General features: G+C 40.7%; 1 protein-coding gene across 1 annotated transcript in view; it reads left to right on the top strand.

Annotated features, from left to right (window-relative positions):
• Positions 1 to 23,363, top strand: part of KIAA2012 (KIAA2012 ortholog) — a 167,460-nt gene that overhangs the window by 107,772 nt on the left and 36,325 nt on the right. Inside the window, 2 exon segments of the mRNA XM_043995853.1 lie at positions 1,260 to 1,332; positions 1,430 to 1,621. Of these exon segments, the coding sequence (XP_043851788.1) occupies positions 1,260 to 1,332; positions 1,430 to 1,621 (265 nt within the window).

Genomic DNA, 23,363 nt, shown 5'->3' with positions numbered 1-23,363 from the left:
TAATCAAATTCCTTTTGCTTTGAATTGAGTTCTTAGTTTGGACTAAATGTAAGAGACTAAGAGAAGAGATTGTGGGATTTGGAATTGTTATACATTTTCATATCGCTTTAAGTTTTTAGATCCATTTATATACCTAAGACTAATTATTTCAAGGTAGGACTGTGAGGATAAAAAAAGATAATGAATGTGCAAGTGACTTGAGAAATTCAAGCTGGTCAAAGGAATAGTAGTGGGGGGGGAGAGACTCATAAGCTGTGGTTTTGAATGGATACTGACCCCAAAAATGCCTTAGACCCAGGATAACTTTCAGAAACCCACAAGTAAGAGAGCTTGAGCTGCATTTGCTAGGTGCAAAAGCAAATATGCTACTGGCATAGATCTGCTCCATCTCTAATGAAAAAAACTGAGAAAAATAAGAGACAGATAAATATGTAATCTTCCTTACCAACTTTCAACACTTAAGACAGAAAATTTTATCAGCTGTGAAAGCTTGATGGACCAATAACTGAAGAAACATTCAGGATAGCAAATCAAGTGAGGAAACTCAGAGTAGATATTAAGATTAAAAATGTCAAACAAATTAGCTGCTAATTAAGCATTTTGATCCATAGTAGCCCATGAATTTGCTGATAAAGTAGAAAACAGCCTCACTTAAGGGCAAGGACAGGCTAGAGGAGACCTCCAGGTAAAAATCAGGCCTCCATTACCAAAGTGAAGTCGAAAAATGAACAGTAATCTAGATAATTAAGGGGAAAAATTCTTGATAATTTCAACCCAAATGGAGTCTTTACCCCAATTATTTTAATTATTACCTTGAGCCTCCACATAACCTTGACAATGAAGACCAAGCCTTCAGAAACTGTAGGGAAGATTTGGAGAGCTTAGGGAGTCAAGTTTGAGGGCATCCTCCATGACTTAAGAAAAGAGGAAGCACAGTGGAAAGAACAATGAATTTGCAAAGAGTATATAGGCCGTGAGGAAGGGTAGCTAGGTGACACAGTGGATAGAGTGCTGAACCTGGAGTCAGGAAGGCCTGAGATCAAATCCCACCTCAGACACTTACTAGCTATCTGACTCTCGAGCAAACCTCAGTTTCCTCATTTGTAAAATGAGAATGATAAAAATAGCATCTCCCTCCCAGGGTTATTGTGAGGATCAAATGAGATAACCTGCATAGAGCACTTTGCAAACCTTAAAAACACTATATAAATGCCATCTATTGTTATTTAATGTTCTTTGTGGTATTATTAACTTAACAGGAAAATAAAAAAAGACAGGAATATCAGAGAAGACAATCAAGAACCATCACAGAAAACCATCAACACGATCTCGGTAAGATTAGTCATATCTTATTTCCTGACTTGAGCACTACAGATTCTGGATTAATTGATGTTGTTAAAAGCACCTACCCTTCCATTATCTCTCCTAGGAAATGGAGACACTGGGCTGAAAATTCGAATACAGTCTAAGGAACCATGTTCAGGTTCTGATGTATTTCCAGAACACCAGAGACCAACACAAGATGCATGTGCTCCCTTGCATCTGCAGCCAGGGGCAAGGTCCCCTTCTGTCATGGACACAGAGAAGTCCATGCCTCAAGTTGATCAAAGTTCAACAAAAGGTAAAAGCTATTCAACTAGCCCAGGGTACCCATTTCAGTAAGGACTCAGGTATCACCTCCTATTTTTCCTGCTATTTACTGCTAGGCATGGGCCTGTGGACAAAGAAATTGCCCACCATTGGCTCAAATAATGCCCCTTTTGTAGACTGCTTCCTGTTAGCCTGGGCCAGCGTAGTGCTTCGGGTTTTTTAATTGGGGCTAAATGAGATACTTGTAGACAATCTTACGTTTAGCCAAAGGAGATTCATTTAGCTACATAAGGGGAAGAATATTCAGCAAGGACGACACATTGACTCAGTTGGACCCCACTCCCCTGACTCCTCTTATTGGCCATGAGGGTCTGCCAATCAGGAAGCCCAAAGGAGGAACTCCTGAATGTTTGTACACTGGTTTTTGTACTTAAGCAACCAGGAAGCTATATTAATAGTCAGAGGCTCATTCCCCTGAGCTAAATAAAACTTGAAGATGGTTTCAAAACCTTTTAAGGAAACATTAGCCTAGACTACCTAGCAAAATATTGCTCTTCCCACGCTTTCTGAAGCTGAGTAGACAGAGGTAGTTCATTTAGATGCCTCATGGAAATGATAGAGGATCCTTTTGTTCCTGGAAAGCTAGAAATCTAAACATTGGACTCTTTATCATAGCCCACATCCCTAGAACCAGAGCTTCATCCCAAGATCTGGCTGGTTGGCAAGCCTACTTCTTTTAGTGGCTTCCAAGGCAGAAAACCGGTAAGAAAGCAAATGGAAGCATCACCCAAGGTAGCTTGGATCTTCTGGACCCATCAACCTAGATCCTTAGTCTCACAGTGGTTCTATATTCACATTGGGTAGCAACCAAAAGCCAATGGCTTGCCTCAACGTTAATCATTGCTGTCAAGTGCATGGTAGTAAGTTAATGTATAGGATGTCCCAAAAGTCTTCACATGGTTTCATAACAATTAAAGGTTAAAGCTGCAATAAGATACTATATATAATTTGGACAGCTGTCAGAACAGCAAGGAGATTTTTTTTTTCCTACCAAAGCCCTGTGAATGAATGAATGAATGAATGAATGAAAAACATTTAAGTGCTTATTATGTGCCAGGCATGAATCTAAATTCTGTAAAAACAAATATAAAAGTGAAGCTAGTCCCTGCCTTCAAGGAATTTATATTCTAATGAGAGAGATAGCACCTAAGAGGGAGTGGTAGCCAAGGAAAGGTATTTTGCTTTAAATGAAGCTATAGGGAGCAAACTGGCATACCCTTTCAAGGCGTTAATAGCAGTATTGATTTGCTTATGGTTCCAGATCCTAAAACGTGGTGGGGAAAGGGAGAGGGTTGGTCCCTAGGTGGCTGGAAAGGAGAAACCTGATGAGTTGTTGTTGTTTGTACCTCATGCTTGAAGAGGAACATGACTTCGGGGTGATGTCATGACTTGCAGTGAATTGGATTTAAGTGAGGGAGGGCTGTACAAGGTCACCAATCTCACTTTCTCCTCCAGAGCCATGTGAGTCCAGTGGCAAGATATACATCAGGATGACTGGAGATGGCCCCAGATATTTAAGGCAATTGGGGTTAAGTGACTTGCTCAGGGTCACACTGCTAGTGAGTGTCTGAGGTGAGAGATTTGAACTCAGGTCCTCCCAACTTCAGGACCAGTGCTCTATCCACTGTGCCACCTAGCCAGGTAGGAAGCAAAGGAAGACTGAGACTACCTGTAATAATGGATCAAGTAAGGCACTCATCAATGTAGAGAGCAGAGCCCCAGGAGAGGGCTAAATGGATTAAAACCTCTAAGGCACATCCTCTAATACCAGCAAGATGGCTAGTATATTTAACTTTTAAATTGTAAAAGTAATACTGAAGTTTTGATTATTTCTGGGCCATGGTGGCAATTCCCACCTTTCTTCCAAACTTCCTTATTTCCTTCGAAGACACCACCATCCTTCTAATCACCCAGGTTTGTAATATACCAGAGTCATCTTTGACCTTTACTCCCATATTTAATCATTTGTCAAGTTTACATCTACATCATCACCTTCATCTTGAATCCATCCTCTTCTCTTACTCACGCTGCCAAAACCCTCATTACCATTCATCTGCACTACTGTAATGGTCTCCTAATTAGTCTCCTTGTCTCCATTTTCTCCCCTTTCCAAATTAATCCTTCACATAGCTGCCAAAATTACCTTTCTGAGGTATGAGTCTGACTATATGATTCCCCTGTTCAAAAATGTTCCATGGCTCCCTATTGCTCCCAGAATAAAACAAAAATTCTTCAAGTTGCCATTAAAGATCCTTTACAGGGGCAGCTAGGTGGTACAGTGGATAGAGCACCGGCCCTGGATTCAGGAGTACCTGAGTTCAAATCCGGCCTCAGACACTTAACACTTACTAGCTGTGTGACCCTGGGCAAGTCACTTAACCCCAACTGCCCCGCAAAAAAAAAAAAAAAAAAGATCCTTTACAACATGGCTCTAATCTACCTTCCCATTCATATTTCACATTCTTTCCCTCTACATATTCTACATCTCAACCAAACTAGATTTCTTCATGCTGAATGTGACCTCCTCTCCCATATGTTTGCCAAAGACCTCCCTCATTCATGGAATGTACTCTTTCCTCATCAAATTCTCATCTGCCTTCAGACTCATCTTAGACTCATCATCTTGCCATAAACCCATCCTGGCTTCACTGAATTGTCAGTGCTTTTTGCCTATTTCAGTTACCTTTATTTATCTGTATATATTGGCTTTCCCCTAGTACAGTTGTAATAAGAAGATTAGCCAATGAAAATTTTAGTCCTGGAAGCTCGTGCAAGGGGTTGAGCCTGCTTCTGGAAATCAAGGATGTCATGGAATGAAGGAGGCCTGCCCCTGAATCAAAGAATATCTAAGTATCCTGTGCCTGCTTCATGTTCAGAAATAGGGTCAACCAGAGCTCAGAAACTCATCCCTTTGCTGCATGACCAGCAGGAAGGAACAAGCCAGTTTATCCACTGGTGCCTTGTGAACACACTCTCAGCTCTGGCTCAGCCTCCATCCTTTACCACTCAGTAAGTGGACAAGAACCAGTCCAAGAATACTTGTGCATGTCCTGAGTTGGGGGCAACTCCACCCCAGCCATTCCACATAATCAGATGTGCAGGCTCAACCTCTTATACATGCTCTAAGGACTGGGCTTCTATTGCCAGTCCCTCCCTCTCACTTACATAATGTTGTTTCTTGAGTGGCAGGGCCTTTTTGGTCTCTACATTCCCAGTGCCAGAGAAGCAGTGTGGCATGGGGTTTAGAATGTTCTACTTGGAAGACCCGGGGTCAAATCCTGCCTCTGACACTTAATAGCTGTGTGATATCAAATAATTTAGCCTCTCTGAATCCTGGGAAATTCTCTGAGACATATGTACAAATTCTAGATTGATTGCAATCTCTCTTAGTGTAGACAGTTTCCATAACCACACACCCTTCACATATTTCCAACAATCTTAATCACAATGAGTAAATAATAGATGTTTATTTAATTTGTAACATTAGAATTCTCTCTCATATCCCATGTGGTATAGGAATGAAAATAAAACAATGAGATAACTTAAGGAATCATAGAATTTTAGAGTTGGGACAGATCCTAGAGAAGACCTGTATAACTAGTAGAGTGACCAGGGCTTTGTTCCAAGGTGCCAAAAATTAGATTAGGGCCTGTAGGTCTCTACCAGTGAAAAAACATCTGAATTTAGCACTTAGCTAGAATAATGGGGCAGCTAAGTGGTATAGTGGATAACACTGGATCTAGAATCAGGAAGAAGACTCATCTTTCTGAGTTTAAATGTGGCCTGAACAAGGCTCGATTTTTTTTTTAGCTCTTGGGTCCAATTTTGATTATTATAATTAGAGTTCAGTTTCTTCTCTTTGTTGTTGTTTCCATTACATTTTGGTAGACATTGTGCATGTTGTTTTCCTGATTCTGTTTTACTCTGTATCAGTTCATCTAAATCTTCTAATGCCTTTCTGAATTATTCATGTTTACCATTTCTTATAGCATGGTACCATTCATGAACCACAATTTGTTTAGCTATTCCCCCAGTGAATAGGCATCTACTATTTCATGTACAATTCTTTGTTACCATAATTGCTATCAATATTTTGTTATATACATGTGTCCTTTCTTTCTGTCTTTGGACAACTTAGTCAAAGTGCTAGGATCTCTGGGTCAAAGGGTATACCACTTTTGGTCACATTGTTAGCTTAATTCCAAATTGCTTTCCAGAATGGTTAAATCAATTCACAAATCCACCAATAATGTGCCTGTTTTTCTACATCACCTCCAACTTTACTATTCCTTTAGGATTATTGTTTAAAATTACATTTCAAATTTTACAAGTCATTTTTGTTAGATGAAAAACACGCACAGAAATTTCCCTGAAATCCATGAGTTTGAAAGTCCTCATTAAATACCCTTCTTGATTTCTTGAGGAAGGCCATGTCTATTTTGTTGAAAGAGATTCAATACACCACCACAATCTTTGAGTCACCTGCTTCAAGATCCTATGGATAGCTTCCCAGGAGAGGAATTGGTCCCTGGAGCATTGTTCAGAATACACTGGCAGAGAATGTGGACACAGTGTTTTTAAGGACTTGCAGATAAGCATTGCTAACACATCCTATCTCTTTTGGAAGATGAGGTGGGAAGATACCTTACAATGTACCACTGGGACAAGGCATTAGTGTATTCTAACCAAGGCTTGACAATGTTATTCCCTATGTCTTATGGGAGACGTTAAGGCTTCACAGTAACACGTGGTTTAATGTGGCACAAAACAAATACATATGTGCCATGGAAAGCCAGGTTTTCAGCAATAAAAATATGTGCAGTTATACAAAGTACTATTAAAAAGCATCCCGGGGGGCACCCTAGGTGGCTGTCTATCTTGTTCACCCCTGGTCCTGACTGTGTTAAAAGTGATATCATAAATTTATGGTTTCACACAGAGCCTAATCTATTTGCTGTTCATATGTTACTATTTTTAAGCCACAATTTTCTAGCCTCAAGGAAAAATAAATAACTTTTAAAAATATGTTTAAACTGCTCCAAAGTGATCTGGGCCTCCTACTGCTACAGATAAAACAGCATCATGTTATCCTGACAACTCTGGCTGCTCAGGCTTTTACATGGGTGTGTGATATTACAGGCTGATATTTGATGGTCTTGTCACCTCCAAATTCAGAGTGGAACGATACCAGCAAGCCAGAGTCCTTCTGGATCCTTTCTAGCACATTAAATATGCAGGTTTTTAAATACTGACAACTCAAGCACTTGGCCAAGTACATTTGGAGGTTGCTCAGCCTAAAACATTTGATGAATATAACAAAGTTGATCAAAACAAACTTTCTATCTCATAGAAACAGAGCCATGGGCTGGCTTTATCCCATGAATTTGGTAACTGTGAAATTTCCTGGTAGAGAATGAACTACAGGCATTTGCTCAGCCCAAGTGCTAAAGCTCAATGGTTGCGATAGGTGACAAACCTTGTGGAATACTGAGCAGAATGCTGCATCTGGAGTTGGAAGACCTAGGTTCAAATCTTGGCTCTGATGCTTAACACTTGTGACCTTGAGCAAATCACTTAACTCTTTGGGCCTCAGTTTCCTCATCTGAAAAGTAAAGTGTTTGAAAGAGAAGAGGCATGGTACAGTGGAAAGAACATAGGGTTTCAGGTCAGAGGACCTGGATTCATCTTGGCTCTGCTGCTTCCCACGTAGGTAACTTTGGCCAAATCATTTCACCTTCTCGGACTTCAGTTTTCTCATCTCTAAAAGGAGGTTGAGCTAGATAAATAGCCCCTAAGGTCACTTTCAGCTCTAAGCCAATGATCCTAAGCCTTGACAACCTCTGGGTTTTCTTCCAGCTCTATATAATGGACTGTGAGACTATTTGCATTAATTTGGGGATCAAATTTTCCTTGGAACTTGAGGGCCGTTTTGAGGTAATTTTGCTGTTCTAAATTAGACAAGGATCTAAGTAGAGTACCTCACAGCACCCCAGTGAAGTCTTCCAAAAACACTCACACAAATCTTTGTTATTTATATGACTCTAGGATGCCAATTTTTGGCAAAAGACCTGAGTTCAAAAGTTGACTTGGAGGTCTGGAGAAGGCCATCTGTCCTTCTTTCAAGTATTTAAGAATCTGTTCCTGTGTTGAATCAAAAGAATAATAATAATAATGACATCTATGTGGCATTTTAAGGTTTACGAAGCATTCTCCTCACAAGAAAGCACCCTGTGAGGTGGCTAGAACAAATGTTGTTGTCCTCATTTGACAAATGAGGAAACCAAGGCTCAATAAAGTGAAGTGAGGGGGCAGCTAGGTGGTGCAGTGGATAAAGCACTGGCCCTGGATTCAGGAGTACCTGAGTTCAAATCCGGCCTCAGACACTTGACACTTACTAGCTGTGTGACCCTGGGCAAGTCACTTAACCCCCATTGCCCCGCAAAAAAATAAATAAATAAAGTGAAGTGAGCTGTCCAGGGTCATAGCTGGAGCTCTGGGTAATTCAGGGCATTCCAGCTTCCTATCCAATTCTCTTTTTATGCTACCAGCATGCCTCAAGGAATCCTCTTCCCACTAGCCCATAAAGAGAAAGAAAAGAAATTCAATATGACTGAATTTGAGGGTTGGAAGGGAATTTTGGCAGCCATGTGGCCCAACTCCTCCCCAGAAGAAATCCCCCACACATACACCTGACAAGTGGTCCTCCAGACTCTGCTTGTAGATCTCAAGTGAGAGGGAGCCCCCCCACCCCCACCCCAAGGGGCAGTCCATTCCACTTTGGGACAACTCTAATCATCAGGGAAATTTTTCAACAAGCCCCAATTTGCTTCTTGGCAATTTCTACCTACTACTCCTGGTTTCACTCTCTCAGGCCAAACAGATCAAATCAAATCCTTCTTTCATAGGACAGCCTTCAAATACTCAAAGGGAGTTATCAAGTCCCTTCCCTGAAACTTCTCCAGGATAAACGTTCCCAGTTCCTACAAACAAATTATCATATAACTGCTACTGTTTATTTCTAGGCTCCCCTTCCAGGGTTTATTTCCTTGGAGTCAGGAGTTATACAATTTAATTTTTTCCATGTTGTTGGATGCTTTTTTTTTTAAACCGCTGATCAAGGACACAAACAAATGTATGCGTGTGATACATTTCAGTAGTTATGAGTTACAGCTAGTCAGGAGTTAATTAGATGATGGTTCCTTTACTTTTCAAATTGGGTTTGTTCTGGCATTGGAGAAGGCAAGGCGTCTGTGGGGATTCAGCATCCCACCATCTCCATCTGTTTATCTCCCTGGGTCCCTTTAATCATGGGGGCCTCTCTCCTGCTCAAGCCTGCAGCAGGCTGAATTTGCATAAGGTAGCAGCATCTCCAGCCCCAGCATGCAGCAAATGATCCGCCTCTCAGGCCACAAACCATCCAAGAAGCAGCAGGGCCAGTTAAAAAATATTCTTAGGGGGCCGGAGAGGTTTGGGGTGGCCTATTTATTATAGAGAAGGTCACTAATGAGCAAGCTTCCAGCCAGGGAGGGAAAGAACCTGATGTTGCTGGTATTGCTGAGGTGGTAGGAAATCAGCCTGACCAAAACTTACTCTGTTCTTCTATTCCCTGAGATTCTGGGCCTTTATAGGCCAATGGAGCAACTGACATTCTGCCCCTCTTTCAATGCCTGTATCTATCCTCCCTCTCAGATCTGGGACTCACAAGCCATGTAATTTATCTCCACCTGTTTCTTTTACTGCTGTCTCTCTCGTCCCTCCTTCCCCCTTAGCCACAAATCTCAGCTTGGTCTCTGTAGTCTTGTCTAGTAAGAGAAGCTGAGGAGGCAGCTAGGTGGATGGGGCAGCTAGGTGGTGCAGTGGATAAGACGCTGGCCTTGGATTCAGGAAGACCTGAGTTTAAATCCTGCCTCAGATATTTGATACTTACTAGCTGTGTGACCCTGGACAAGTCACTTAACCTTCATTGCCCCACAAAAACAAAACAAAAAAGAAAAAAGAGAAGCTGAGGCATTTTTCATTTCCTCTTAAATGTTTTCCATTGCACTTGAAGACTACAAAACCCTGAAATTTTGCCTCATAATTTCTTGATCATCACACAATGTTACTGTTACTGTGTACAATGTTCTCTGGGTTCTGCTCATTTCACTCAGGATAAGTTCATGTAAGTCTTTCCAGGTTTTTCTGAAAGCTACCTGTTCATCATTTCTTATAGCACAATAGTATTCCATCACATACATATACCACAACATGTTCAGCCATTCCCCAATTGATGGGCACCCCCTCAGTTTCCCTTATAATTTCTTTTTTTAAAAACATAAGTTTTTTGTCTTTTGTTTGTTTTTGCGGGGCAATAGGAGTTAAGTGACTTGCCCAGGGTCACACAGCTAGTAAGTGTCAAGTGTCTGAGGCCAGATTTGAACTCGGGTCCTCCTGAATCCAGGGCCAGTGCTTTATCCACTTCACCACCTAACTGCCCCTCCCTTATAATTTCTTAAAGGACAGAACTGTAATGGCTTTCAACAACATCACTTGAGGACCATTGATCTTGCTAGGCACTGCCTGGCTGAGTGCACTCCACTTTGCAAATGTGCCCCTTATAGTGTAAGTTGTTGGCACTTTCTGGCTTTTCATTGTGAATTTGTGAGTAAGCAATATCAATTTCCCTGTCTCCACTTTCCTCTGAGCTCTATGACTTACTGAAGAGTCAGGCAGACTCTGGACACAAACCATGAAAGAGGCAATTCCATCACATTGTTATATCTTCCTTCATCCAAGTCTCAGCATCCATCAACCCTACCCCCCCCACCCCACCAATCACACTGTAGTCAGTCTGGATGGCTTTGCAACAGACACACTAGACTTGCGTCCAACTCCCTACATCATGAGGCATAAATAGAGCCCCTGGGGGTGGAGTAAGTGACACAAAATAGAAAGAAATGCTATGTCTGTGTCATCTGGTTGCCCATATTTTCCCTTCTACCCCCAACAAGGCTCAACTGTTATAGACATGAAACCCATAAGGTCCTGACATCAACACAAAGCCAGCAAGATGGTATCAAGATGGTGATCTCAAAGTCTTCAGGGGAAAAGATTCTACCATGATCATCTTTATTGCTCATCTATATATTCTCTATAGTCTCCTCCAGGTCTTTGGTTCTGAGAGTACTTCCATTAGTAAATTCCTACTGGGGGAAGCTAGGTGGCACAGTGGACAAAGCACTGGCCCTGGATTCAGGAGGACCTGAGTTCAAAGCCAGCCTCAGACACTTGACACTCACTAGCTGTGTGACCTTGGGCAAGTCACTTAACCCTCATTGCCCCACCAAAAAACAAAAATGAAGGAAAAGTAAATTCCTACTGCTGCCCAATTTCTCCCCTTAGGTTCTCATGAGACCTCTTCTATGTGTGATAGACAACTGAGACAGCCTCTTAGCTAAGCTGCTGGAGTCTCTGCCAACTTCACATCCTATCACCTAGCACAATATCTAATACATAGCAGGTGTTTTAAAATGGTTATTGAAGGATTGGTTAAATCGGAACATGGCTGCTTTTGATGCAACCATTTCGCTAATAATAACTACTCAAATGTATTTAACACTTTCACGTTTTAAAAAGGGCTTTCCTCAAAACCTTATGATCTTGATGGTAGAGGGAGCACATTGTTCAGATGAGAAAAATTAATCTCTGACAGATTAAATGATTTGTACGAAGCCATATAGGAAGGAAGAATCAAAACAGGGACTAGAACTCAGGTCCCTTTCCTGATTCTGAATCCAAAGTTCTTTTCACTGCTACTACTTGGCTAACAGTTAGAAAAAGGCCAGTCAGTCAAATCTTACCTAAGAATTCAGAGAACATGCTTGTATAGGAAAGAACTGGTTAAATGGCTTGCCACTTCCTTCTCCATCTCATTTTACAGATGAGGAAACTGAAGCAAATGGTAAAATTACTTGCCCAGGGTCACATAGCTAATAAGTATCTGAGGCCATATTTGAACTCAGAAAGATGAGTGTTCCTGACTCCAGGCCTGGTGCTTTATCCACTGTGCCACCTAGCTGACCCTTAATGAATTCAACTCCATGGCAATTCAACAAACATTTAGTGCCTACTGGGTACAGGGCACTATCTAAGGTGAGAGAGAGACAATGACAGAAATGAAATAATACCTACCCTCAAGGAGTTTATATGTCACTGGGGGATGGAGAGATACAACATGTTCACAGATACACAATTAAGAGGTAATTTTGGGAGCAGCTAGGTGGCACAGTGGATAAAGCACCAGCCCTGGATTCAGGAGGACCTGAGTTCAAATCTGGCCTCAGACATTTGACACTTACTAGCTGTGTGACCCTGGGCAAATCACTTAACCCTCATTGCCCTGCCAAAAAAACCAAAAAAAAAAAAAAGGTAATTTGGGGAGGAAGCAAACTTCAATTACTAGAAAAAATATGAGAATAATAATAATAGTGATAGCCATAGCTCTTGCTATGCCAGGCACTGTACTATGAACTTTACAATTATTATCTCATTTGATCCTCACAACATCTACTCTGCATGGTAGATGCCATTATTAACCTCATTTTGCAGTTGAGTAAACTGAGGCAGACAGAGCTTCATTAAGTGACTTGCCTAGGATTACACAACTAGAAAGTGTCTGAAGCCAGATTTGAATTTAGATCTTCCCCACTTCCTAACTTCCAGGCTTATCTCACTATCCACTGCATCAAGATGACATCTCAGTTGGACCTTAAAGAAAGAGTAAAAGATTCCAAGATTCTGTGTATTAGGAGGCAATATAGTCTAGGAATGAGGGGGGGGGGTATGCAAATGCATTGGAGGCAAGAGATCGAATGTCAATTTCAAGCAACTTTTTTAAAAGTTTTATTAATGCCTTTTGTTTTCTCGTTTCCCAGTATATGCTCTTTCTCCCCTCTCTCTCACTTGTAAAAGAAAGAAAGAGAGAGAGAGAAGGAAAAAAAAGGAAAAGCAGTTAAGCAAAACCAATTAACAATAACTGTGTCTGACAATATACAACACATTCTATCTCCATAGCCACACACACAGAGTAGAGAAGTGTTTCATCATCTCTTCTCCTGGACCAAGATTGGTCATAACAATTAAAATTCTTTGAAGGTGGGGACTGTTTATTTGCTTTTGTTTTTTTGGTTTTTGTTTTGTTTTTTGTTGTGTTTTTTTTTTACTATAATAGCACAGTATTAGGGATATAAATTAAACCAGAGCTTAGACACGTTCAGTGTTTTCTTCATTTATGTTATTGTAATCATGGTGCATATCATTCTCCTTTGATTAATCATGAATTAGTTTTTAAAAACCTCCCCAGGATTCTCTAAACCCTCCTTTATTATCACAGTAGTATCTCCTTACATTTATTCAAGTTTCTAAATTGTTAGAAACCCAACTATTTCCAGGGTTTTACTGCCACAAAAAAGTGTTACTGGTATTTTGGCATCCATGGAACCTATCAAGAGGTCTTCAACCTCTTTGGAATAGATGCTCAGTAAGTGAGATCATTGGCTCAAAAGGGGATGAGCAGCTTCATGATTTTTCTCATATGATTCCACATATTATTTTTCTCTCATAAATTCTTACAAAATTACACACTGTTTTCCAGAAGAGACTAATTTGTAGCTCCACAATCTAACTCCACAAACTGAACTAAACTCATTTATTTGAATTCAAATTCATTTATTCCAATTCAAATCTAGCTAAATTCATAGTGCCACAAATCTAATTCCAGTTAGACTAATCCGTAGCTCCACAAACAGTATATACTAGTTGTGCCCGTCTTCCCACGGCTCCTCCAGCACTTGATTTATTTTTTTTTTTTATCTTTTAAGTAGTCCAGTTTGTCTACAACATAGAGCATAGGACGGGGAGTATGTAATAGAAAGCTGGAAAGGTAAGTTGGAGTTATATTGTGTAAGCACTTAATCACCAGTTAGGAGTTTGCTTTTTATCCTAAAGGCAATAGGGAACCCCTAAAGACTTATGAGCAGGGGAGTAACATGATCAGACTTATGCCAGAGGAAGATTATTTTGGCAACTCTATGGGAGGTGGATTGAAGAGAGGGGGATACTGGAGGCAAGGAGTAAAATTGAGACAATTACAGCAGCTCATTGAGAGGTGATAAGGACCCCTAAACTAGGATATTGACTGTTTGAATAGAGAGAAAGAGATGGATTCAAAAGATGTTACGGATATACAGTCAAGAGACTTGATTGATGTTGGAGGCATGGAAGAGGGAAAAATAACTCTGAGTTTATACAGCTGGTAATGCCCTCAACAGAAATAGGATAGTTTAGAGCAGAAGTGCTCAAAATACTAAAAAAAAAAAAAAAGTGCTCAAAATGTGGTCTGTGGACCAATGGGAGTCTCCAAAAATTTGAGAACCACTAGTTTAGAGTAAGAGCAGGTTTGGGGAAGAAAAGATGATGAGTTCCATTTTAGACATGGTATATTATGTACCAGGCGCTTGGGATAAAAAGACAAAAAAAAAAAAAAAAACAGTGCCTGCCCTCAAGGAGTTTCCATTCAATTGGAAGAGATAAGTCCATTTAACGCTTTCAAGTCAGTTTATATGCTTCCAGTAGAGTCTTTTGATACATGGTGAAAGGTTGGTTAGCAGGTGACCAATAATTATTCCCTTTTGGGTGCCCCCCCCTGCCCCCTCCTGCCCCCCCCCCCCCATGTGGCTGGCACCACTCATTCCAACTCTTACCTTCAGGTGTGGCTTTCTCTTTAGCCAATCCCCTAGTTTTGCCCCTGGGGGAATGGGGTTTCTTTTCAACCTGCTAGGGGAAGAACAAAGGGCTAACTGAGGTGCCGGAGGCCACTGCCTCAAAAGAACATCTCCAGTTCATTTGCAATACCTCCTGCCATGGCTCTCCTTTTTATGCCTAGGTAGGAGTCCAGATTCACAATGCCTTTTCTCTGCTACTTACAATGCAAATGAGTCCATTGGCAAAGGATGTATTGATATTGATCCTTTTTTTTTTTTTTTTGCCAAACTGCTACAGTAATCTCTGGATTGTTTCCTATAGGAGCAGGCACTAGAGCTGAACTTTGAAGGAAACTAGGGATTCTAATGGGCTAAGAGGAGGAAAGAATACATTCCATAAATAGGAGGCAGACTGTAGGGGAGATGCGGCATTTTATGTGAGGAATATAGCAAGGTGGCCAGTCTGATTGGACTGCTGTGTGTGTGAACAAGACCTAGCAAAGCAGACTGGAGCCAGGTTGTGAAGAGCTTCAAATACCAGAGAAGTTTCTATTTGACCCCACACAGGGGTCATGGACCCCCTTTGGCAGTCTGATGAGATCCCTTCTTAATATATATTTTTAAAGCACAAAATAAAGCACACAGAATTACAAAGGAAAACAATAACATTCAAATATAGTTTCCAAAATACATTTTTTTAAAAACTATGTTCCCAGACCTCAGGTTAAGAGCCCCTGCCCTAAGGTCATAGGAAACCCCTAGAGTTTAACTGAATATCAATGTCTTCAACAAACTTTCCCTTTACTAATTGCACTAATTTGAAATCTATGGGGAGGGTAAATTGGAGAGGGAAAAGAGTTGAGCAATAAAAAAAATTTTTAGTAGCAATAATAAGAAGAGCTGGCAGGAGCAGCTAGGTGGTACAGTGAATAAAGCACTGGCCCTGGATTCAGGAGTACCTGACTTCAAATCCTGCCTCAGATACTTGACCCTTACTAGCTGTGTGACCCTGGGCAAGTCACTTAACCCTCATTGCCCCCACCAAAAACAAACAAAGAGCTGGCATACATATAGCAGCACTTTATATACAATGATGTTCAGTCGTTTCTGTCGTTCCTGATTCTTTGTGACCCCATTTGGGGTTTTCTTGGCAGAGATACTAGAGGGGTTTGCCATTCCCTTCTCCAGCTCATTTTGTAGATGAGAAAACTAATGCAAATAGGGTTAAGTTACTTGTCCAGGGTCACATAGTCATTAAGTGTCTGAAGCCAGATTTGAATTCAGGACTTCCTGATTCCAGGCCTCAGTACTCTATCTACTGCATCATCTAGCTGCCCCTTATACATGATCACATTTAATATAATAAATATGATATCATATATTATGTATTATATTATAATATAATTATAAAGCCTAAGATTAAAGGTAAATAGGAAGACTTTCAATAGCACATATGACAGAGTAGATGGGATTTCCTGGTGACTGGACATGAGCATTAGTATAATCAAATGTGATCTGAGTTGAAATTCCTAAATCTTCTTGTCTCTGTTACAGCTGGAATAATGCAACTGGATGAACTGTTAACCAGGGAGAATTCCACTAGTTTAATAAATAGCACCCCAAGATGCCCAGAAGAGTATATTCTACTTATTGTTTTCTTATATCAAAAGGAAATTCTACATTATTTGGGATTTCCTCATGGAAAGAGTGGGAAATCAGAAAAAAAACTAAAATAGACACAATTTTGGGAAACTTCATATATAACTCATAGGAGAACCTGGCTGGAAAATCTGAGAGCAGAATGCTGAAAGGAATAGAGAGTAGAAGGAGATTGGAGGGGGCAGTTTGGGGGGGGGGGACGTGGGACCAGCCCAGCCTGGCTTTTCCTGGGTGTCCTGTGACCAATTTAGTTTCTGGGTAATAGGAACTACAGCTGAGAAAACACCAGCTGTCTCTCCTGCTGCCGGTTCCACTAAAGGAAGTGGTGTTGTGTTGTCTGTGTGCTCCCAGCAGTGCATGAGCAGGGGAGTTTATTTCTCTTATCTTTAGCTCTGCAGCATTTGTTAGTTAAGTGCCTCCACCTCCTCCAGCTCCCCAGGGCTCTGGCTCACCAGGGAAGTTCTTCAAGCACACCTTTCCACACAGCATGGGCTACGCCTGCCTGCTCACTTCTGAACTCGTCCCACATAGGATCTCTTGTTAGTGAGCCCAGAACAGTTGCACAGAATTCAGTCCTAGCTACTCCCTCTAGTGCCTGATGCTAGGGGGCCATTCTCTGTGTGGATTACATCCCTTTTATCCTCTTCTTCCCGGTGACAGCCCCCCCAACATAAGACCCAAGATCTCTTGCTACACAACAGGGCCGCTTAGGGCATAAAAGCAAAAGCAAAAGCCAGGACTTAATGGAAAGGCTAGAGATGTAAAAATCTGAAACTTTAAGCTTTGTAATGCTTAATACTTTGTAACTCTAAGAATGTGTTGCATCTTAGGAGGGAAAAAATATAAGAGAACAGGACAAAGTATCATCTTAGTGACCTTTCCCCCGGAGCAATTCCCAACTCAAGAAGCAAAACATATATGAAAGAAACCCCTACCATTTGGCTAAGAATGAAAAGGGTTAAAAAAAAAAAAAAGGTCTTCAAAAAGGTTTTCCTTTAACCTATGGAGTAAATGCAGAGACTGGACTGTGGAAGTGTTTTGTAAGGGGCAGAACCAGAGGTACAAAAGGGCATAGAAGGTCATCGCATAGAAAGACAGAATCAATGGGCTATCCATTTCCCAATTCCATAGATCAAAAACCTGAAATTACACAAAGGTCTTTTCTTTTGTGGTTGGAGTTTGGGTTCCTAACTATCCATGGTTTATGTCTGTGCTCTGCTTTCCAGTCTCTTCTTCTTTTCTCTCTTCCGCCCCCCCCCCCTGCCCCATTTTCTCTCCCCTTTAGTTACCTCATGCACTCCCATGGCATCAACTTCATACGAATGATTTCCAGATCTCAATCTCCATCATCAATCAACTCGATCTCAAATTCCCAATTGCATGCAACCCATTTTTACCTGGATAAGCCCCCAGCACTTCAACCTCAACATGTCCAAAATTGAATTCATCTTCTTATCTCCAAACCCACACGCTCACCTAAATTCCTTATTTCTGCAGCTGGCACCATCCTCTCCATTGCCTGGGCTCAGTATTTGGGTGACCCCACTTTTTTACTCTTCTCTTCCCCTCATCTCTCCTATTTAGTCAATTGGTGATTCTACCTCCACTCTCTTTTGCATCTAGTCTAGTTCAAGTCCTAATTACCTATTGCTTGGATTATTACAATAGTCTCCAACAGCTAGGTGGTACAGTGGATAAAGCACCAGCCCTGGATTCAGGAGGACCTGAGTTCAAATCTGACCTCAGACACTTGACACTAGCCATGTGACCCTGGACAAGTCACTTAACCCTCATTGCCCCACCAAAAAAACAATAGTCTCCTATACTCTAGTTCATCCTATTTCCTATCCATCTTTCCTACTGATGCCAAAGTAACCATCCTAATGCACCAGACTGGCCTTATCAATGCTGTGACCAACACAAACTCCTTACTCTGCCATTTGACACTATCCAACCCTATTTTCATACTTTTCCTCTTTAGACATCCTGTGTTCTGTTACAGATCTGAGTCTGGGGCAGCTAGGTGGTACAGTGGATAAAGCACTGGTCCTGGATTCAGGAGGACCTGAGTTCAAATCCAGCCTCAGACACTTAACACTCACTAGCTGTGTAACCCTGGGCAAATCATTTAACCCTCATTGCCCTGAAAAAAATAGATCTGAGTCTGAAGACGAAATACTAATTTTAGAACAAAACGAAACATGAGCCATTCTCCAATCTCTACTTTTGTCCAGTGCTGCCCCCATCTCTGTAACATGCTCCTCGCATATTACTCTGCCCAATGAAATCTTTCCCTTTTTCAAAGTCCCAGGTTACCTCCATGTGGTCCTGATCACCCCCCCCTCCCTGATCACTCACCCTTCTCTTTTTGATCCCTCTTTCATACATCCTACCTTGTATTTATATTTATTTGTTTACATATCTCATCGCTCTAGTAGGTAACAACTTCCTTGAGAGCACGAACCATGTCATTTTTCATCTTAGTAGCTGCAAAGCTGGAACAGTACCCTAAACATTATAGGTATTTAATAAATGTGTTATATCAAATGTCTGGTAGCATTTAGTGTTGTAGATAAGCAAAATGCACTAAGCATTCCTGCGTTTCTGCCCTAATTATACTTCAGAATCCTTCACTATGGTGGGGCATCATTGCAGTGAGATTATACATGTGGAAGGTAGCATGTTAGTGCTCTCCCAGAACATGGAAAATAACTCTCACAGAACTAAAGAGATGGAGCTGAAGGGAAGCCATCTAAGCCAAATTCCTCATTTGCAGATGAGGAAACTGGGGCCAGGGAAGTGAAGTGATTTGCCCAAGGTCATAAAGGTAGTAAGTGGTTTGTATTTGAACCTGAATCTTCTGGCTCCTTTTTTTTTTGGTGGGGTAATTGGAGTTAAGTGACTTTCCCAGGGTCACACAGCTAGTAAGTGTCAAGTGTCTGAGGTCAGATTTGAACTCAGGTCCTACTGACTCCAGGGCCAGTGCTCTATCCACTGTGCCACCTAGCTGCCCCCAAAACCTGAGCCAGCAGCTGGAAAGGATTCTTTTTTTTTTTTTTTGTATCTTCTGACTCCTAAAGGAGAGTTCTTTCCATTGTCCTATCTTTGACTCCAAATCATTTAGTACTTACCCTAGAGAGACCACGAAGAACAGAGAAAGAGTACTGAATCTAGAGGTAGAGGAGACCTAAGTTTGAATGCTACCTCATTTTCCTTATCTATGAAATGAGGATAACAATACTTAAAATTCTTACCTCACAGGGTTTTTGTAAGAATCAATTCAGATAACATCTATCAAATGCTTTGCAAATCTTTAAGTACTATATAAATGTCCACTATGAGGGGACAGAAGACTTTCACTTTCCAAACCTATTTGCCTCAGAACCATAACATATTATAATCTCCACTGGTATGTAACAAACCATCTCTCACACACACACACACACACACAACAGGTTCATACTATGCTCTTTGCATAATTATTATAACATCTCAGATCCTGGTTATGGAAGAGATAAATCTGGGGAGTGGCCACTGGATTTTAGGGGTCAGGCCAAGGGAGCAATCAATATATAAATATAATGTATACATAATATATAATATATTATAGTTGTTATAATATTATATATAATAACAAATATAATAAAAAATTTTTAAAGAGGCGAAAGACAGTTCCTGTCCTCAATGAATTTACAATCTGAAAGAGCAGGCAAGGATTGTCACTGGTTTATGGCAACCCTGAGCAAAATGTTAGCTTTCCTTCTGTTGCTGTCCCTTCTTCTGTCTCTTGGATATTGGGTGGGTTAATGTTCTGAAAACTTTTAGAGCCATCATGATATCCCATATCAAGGTGTGTCCAACCTAGGATTTTTGAATACTGCAGCCAAAGATACTGAGAAGCAGCACAGTAAAATTGAAACAGTGTTAATCAGGACCTGAATTCAAATCCCAGCTTGACCATTTGTGTGACCTTGGGCACATCACTTCACCTGGGCCTCAGGTCTTCATCTGTAAAATAAGAAGGTTGGATAACCTCTAAATAACCTCTAAATGCCCTTAAAGCCCTAAATCTACAATCTTATGATCTGGGTTCAAATCCCACTTCTTTACAAGCTGCCTGACCACAAGCAAGCTATTTAATGTTTCTGAGAGGGGTTGGACTAGGCAGCATCTTCCAGCTCTGAATCTATGATCCAATGAATCTAACCCAGGAAGATGGCCCATGATGTCATTTATGTGCAATAGATTTTGTTTTAAAGAGAAACTCTTTGCTGTCCTAAAGGCCAAGGTTCAAATTTTAATTGACTGAAATTCACAAAAATACAGCTAACGCCCAAAAAGCAGCTGAGACCTGCAAGTTAGTGTTCTCAATATCACTGTATTGGCTTGTGCCCTTGCTTTCTAAAGCCCATGTTGGTTTCTTTTTCTTCCAGGTCCCAAATGTGGGCCCTCTCGGGTTTCATCCTTGTCCAAAACATTGTAGTTACCTCTCAAAGTGATCTTTTCAAGTTAACTTGCTAGTCTATGTCTGGTGCAACAGCACCCTCTGCTGATGAAGTTATGCCCTGTCCCAGAGTCCAGAGTAGAGGAATGAGCAATTTTCAGTGACTTAGCTCTCCCTGCTCCCTCTATGTAAAAGAAAGAAAAGTTCCTGGAGTTGGCATCTAAATTTCCCACAATAGTAAACTACTCTCATCCATTTATGCTGTCTTTCAATATAACTATTTTTTTTACATCAAAATAAATCCAGAATTAGAAGACAATGGTATTCCCTAGTGTATAACAATAGCTCTTGTTCATATAGTGCTTTACCATTTATAAAGTCCTTTACATACATTGTCTCTTGGATTCTCACCATAATCTTGTGAGGTTGGCAGTGCCAGCACAATTATCTCAATTGTATAGACCAGGAAACAGAGGGAAAGTGACTTACCCAAGGTCAAGAACCTTGTAAATGAGAGAGCTGAGATTTTATCCTAGAACCACTTAATTCAATAATCCTCCACTATGCCCCAATGCTATGGATTCTCCTCCAAGGAGTTCATATCTAAGTCAGAGGGAGAGAATATCCATCCCAAAAGGTAACGCACAGTATCATACTTTATATGATGCATCAAATGAGTTGGGGCAAGTAATGGGGGTGGGGGAATGGCATGAGTTCAGGAGAAGAAAAGATTACTACCATGGGCAGAGAATGGTCAGATAAGGCTGGGCAGGAGAAGTTAGGTATTAGCAAGGTAATAACTAGTAGTAGTAGTAACTAATATTGAGGAAGAATAAGAGAACATTGGAAGTAGGAATGACAGTGATGATAGCTTGCATTTATATAGTACTTTTGTTTTGTTTTGGTTTTTGCAGGGCAATGAGGGTTAAGTGACTTGCCCAGGATCACACAGCTAGTAAGTGTCAAGTGTCTGAGGCTGGATTTGAACTCAGGTACTCCTGAATCCAGGGCCGGTGCTTTACCACTGCGCCATCTAGCTGCCCTATATAGTGCTTTTAACATTTGCAAGCATTTTTATAAATATTCTATCACTTAAATGGCAATGGAGGGAGTTGAGGCAAAATATGAATAATAGTATGGAGATAAAAAATGGAAAAGGAAGGTACATTCATTTGGGGGGGACAGCCAATTGACCACCCTTGAATGAAAGGTAGGGACCTAGTAGGAGATATGGTTGGGAAGGTAAATTGGAACTAACTTGGTTATTTGAGAGGGTAGTATTAAGATAAAGTTAAGGAGGGCATCTAGGTGACGCAGTGGATAAAGCACCCGCCCTGGAGTCAGGAGGACCTAAGTTCAAATTCCAGGCCTCAGACACTTGGTACTTACTAGCTGTGTGACCCTGGGCAAGTTACTTAACCCCAATTGCCTCACCAAAAAAAAAAAAAAAGATAAAGTTAAGGAGTTTATTTCATAGGCAATGAGGAGCCTCCAAAAGTTTTTGAATAGACATATGACAAAATTAAAATAATTCACTTATATCTTTGAGATCTACAATGCACTTCCCCACAACAACACCAGCTCTTTTTACAAGTGAGGAAACTGAAGACTCAGAGATGGTAAGTGACCTTGGGGGTCATACAGCTAGTAAATGTCAGAGGAAGCATTCCAAGCTAGGTTTCTTTAATGAAGTCTTTTGCTTTTTCCACTATACCACACAATCATTCTTGTGATTGTAATCCAAAGTGGTCACCTAGGAAGACTAATATGGTGGCTCTATGTAGGATGGACAGAAAGGGGATAAGACTGGAAACTGGGAAGACTAGTTGTTAACAGTATTTCAGACATGAACTAGAATAAAAGATGAGGACTAGTATGTGGCAATGAGAAAAGAAAGGAAAGAATGGATAAGGAAGAATAGGTAGTCTATGGCGACTAATAGATCTGGGAATTGAAGATAAGAGTGACACAAGGTTCTGAGACCAAGTGACTAGGAGAATAAGTACAATTGATAGAAATAGAAAAAAGGAACTGTTTTGAGGAGAAAGGTAATGAGTTTCATTTTTGACTTATTCATTTTGAGAGGACCTAAAAAGACTAATTGGAAATAAAGGACTAAACCACTGAAGAGAGGGATGGTTTGGAGCTACATATTTGGGAGTCATCCTCATAGAGGACATGATTATTGTAAAAGGAAAGAAGGTCAGAGAATAAAGAAACAAACAAGCACCTAGCACAGCACCTAGCAGATAGTATGTGTCTTTAACAAATACTAATTGATTTTATTGTGTTTTGTGGACAAAATTCATCCATGGCTTATCTAGATCTCTGTAAAAATGAACTGTTAGAGAGTTATATTTTTTTTTTGTATGCTTGATTCTGTACTCAGATGACATAGTTCTTTCTCTGGAGGCAAATATGACTTTTCATCATGAGTCCTTTGGGATTGTCTTGGATCATTGTATTGCTAAAAAGAGCTGAGTCAAGCGAATTCTATCATAGCTTTTAAAATACAGATTATGTGATTTACTTAGCTAAAACCAAAATAACAGATTGATTCTGACCAACAAACCATATTCTGCTATTCTAGAAAAGTAATAAAGCCATAGAAAGGTTTTATTCCACAGAAATAACACAAAGAATCTACAAAGAAAAAGTAAATCCTTAAGACTCTGGGGGAGGAGTTAAAGTGGAAACTGAGGAACAGCAAAGTAATGACCACTCTGTCTCAAACTAAGGAGATTTCACATTGACTCATTGAACACCTTCCAGAAATAAGAAATAGGGGGCAGCTGGAGGTGCAGTGGATAGAGCATGGATCCTAGAGTCAGGAGGACCTGAGTTCAGATCTGGCCTCAGATACTTACTAG

Source organism: Dromiciops gliroides, chromosome 3 (genome assembly GCF_019393635.1).
Source record: "Dromiciops gliroides isolate mDroGli1 chromosome 3, mDroGli1.pri, whole genome shotgun sequence".
NCBI lineage: Eukaryota > Metazoa > Chordata > Mammalia > Microbiotheria > Microbiotheriidae > Dromiciops > Dromiciops gliroides.
This window is presented reverse-complemented; position numbering and strand designations above follow the sequence as displayed.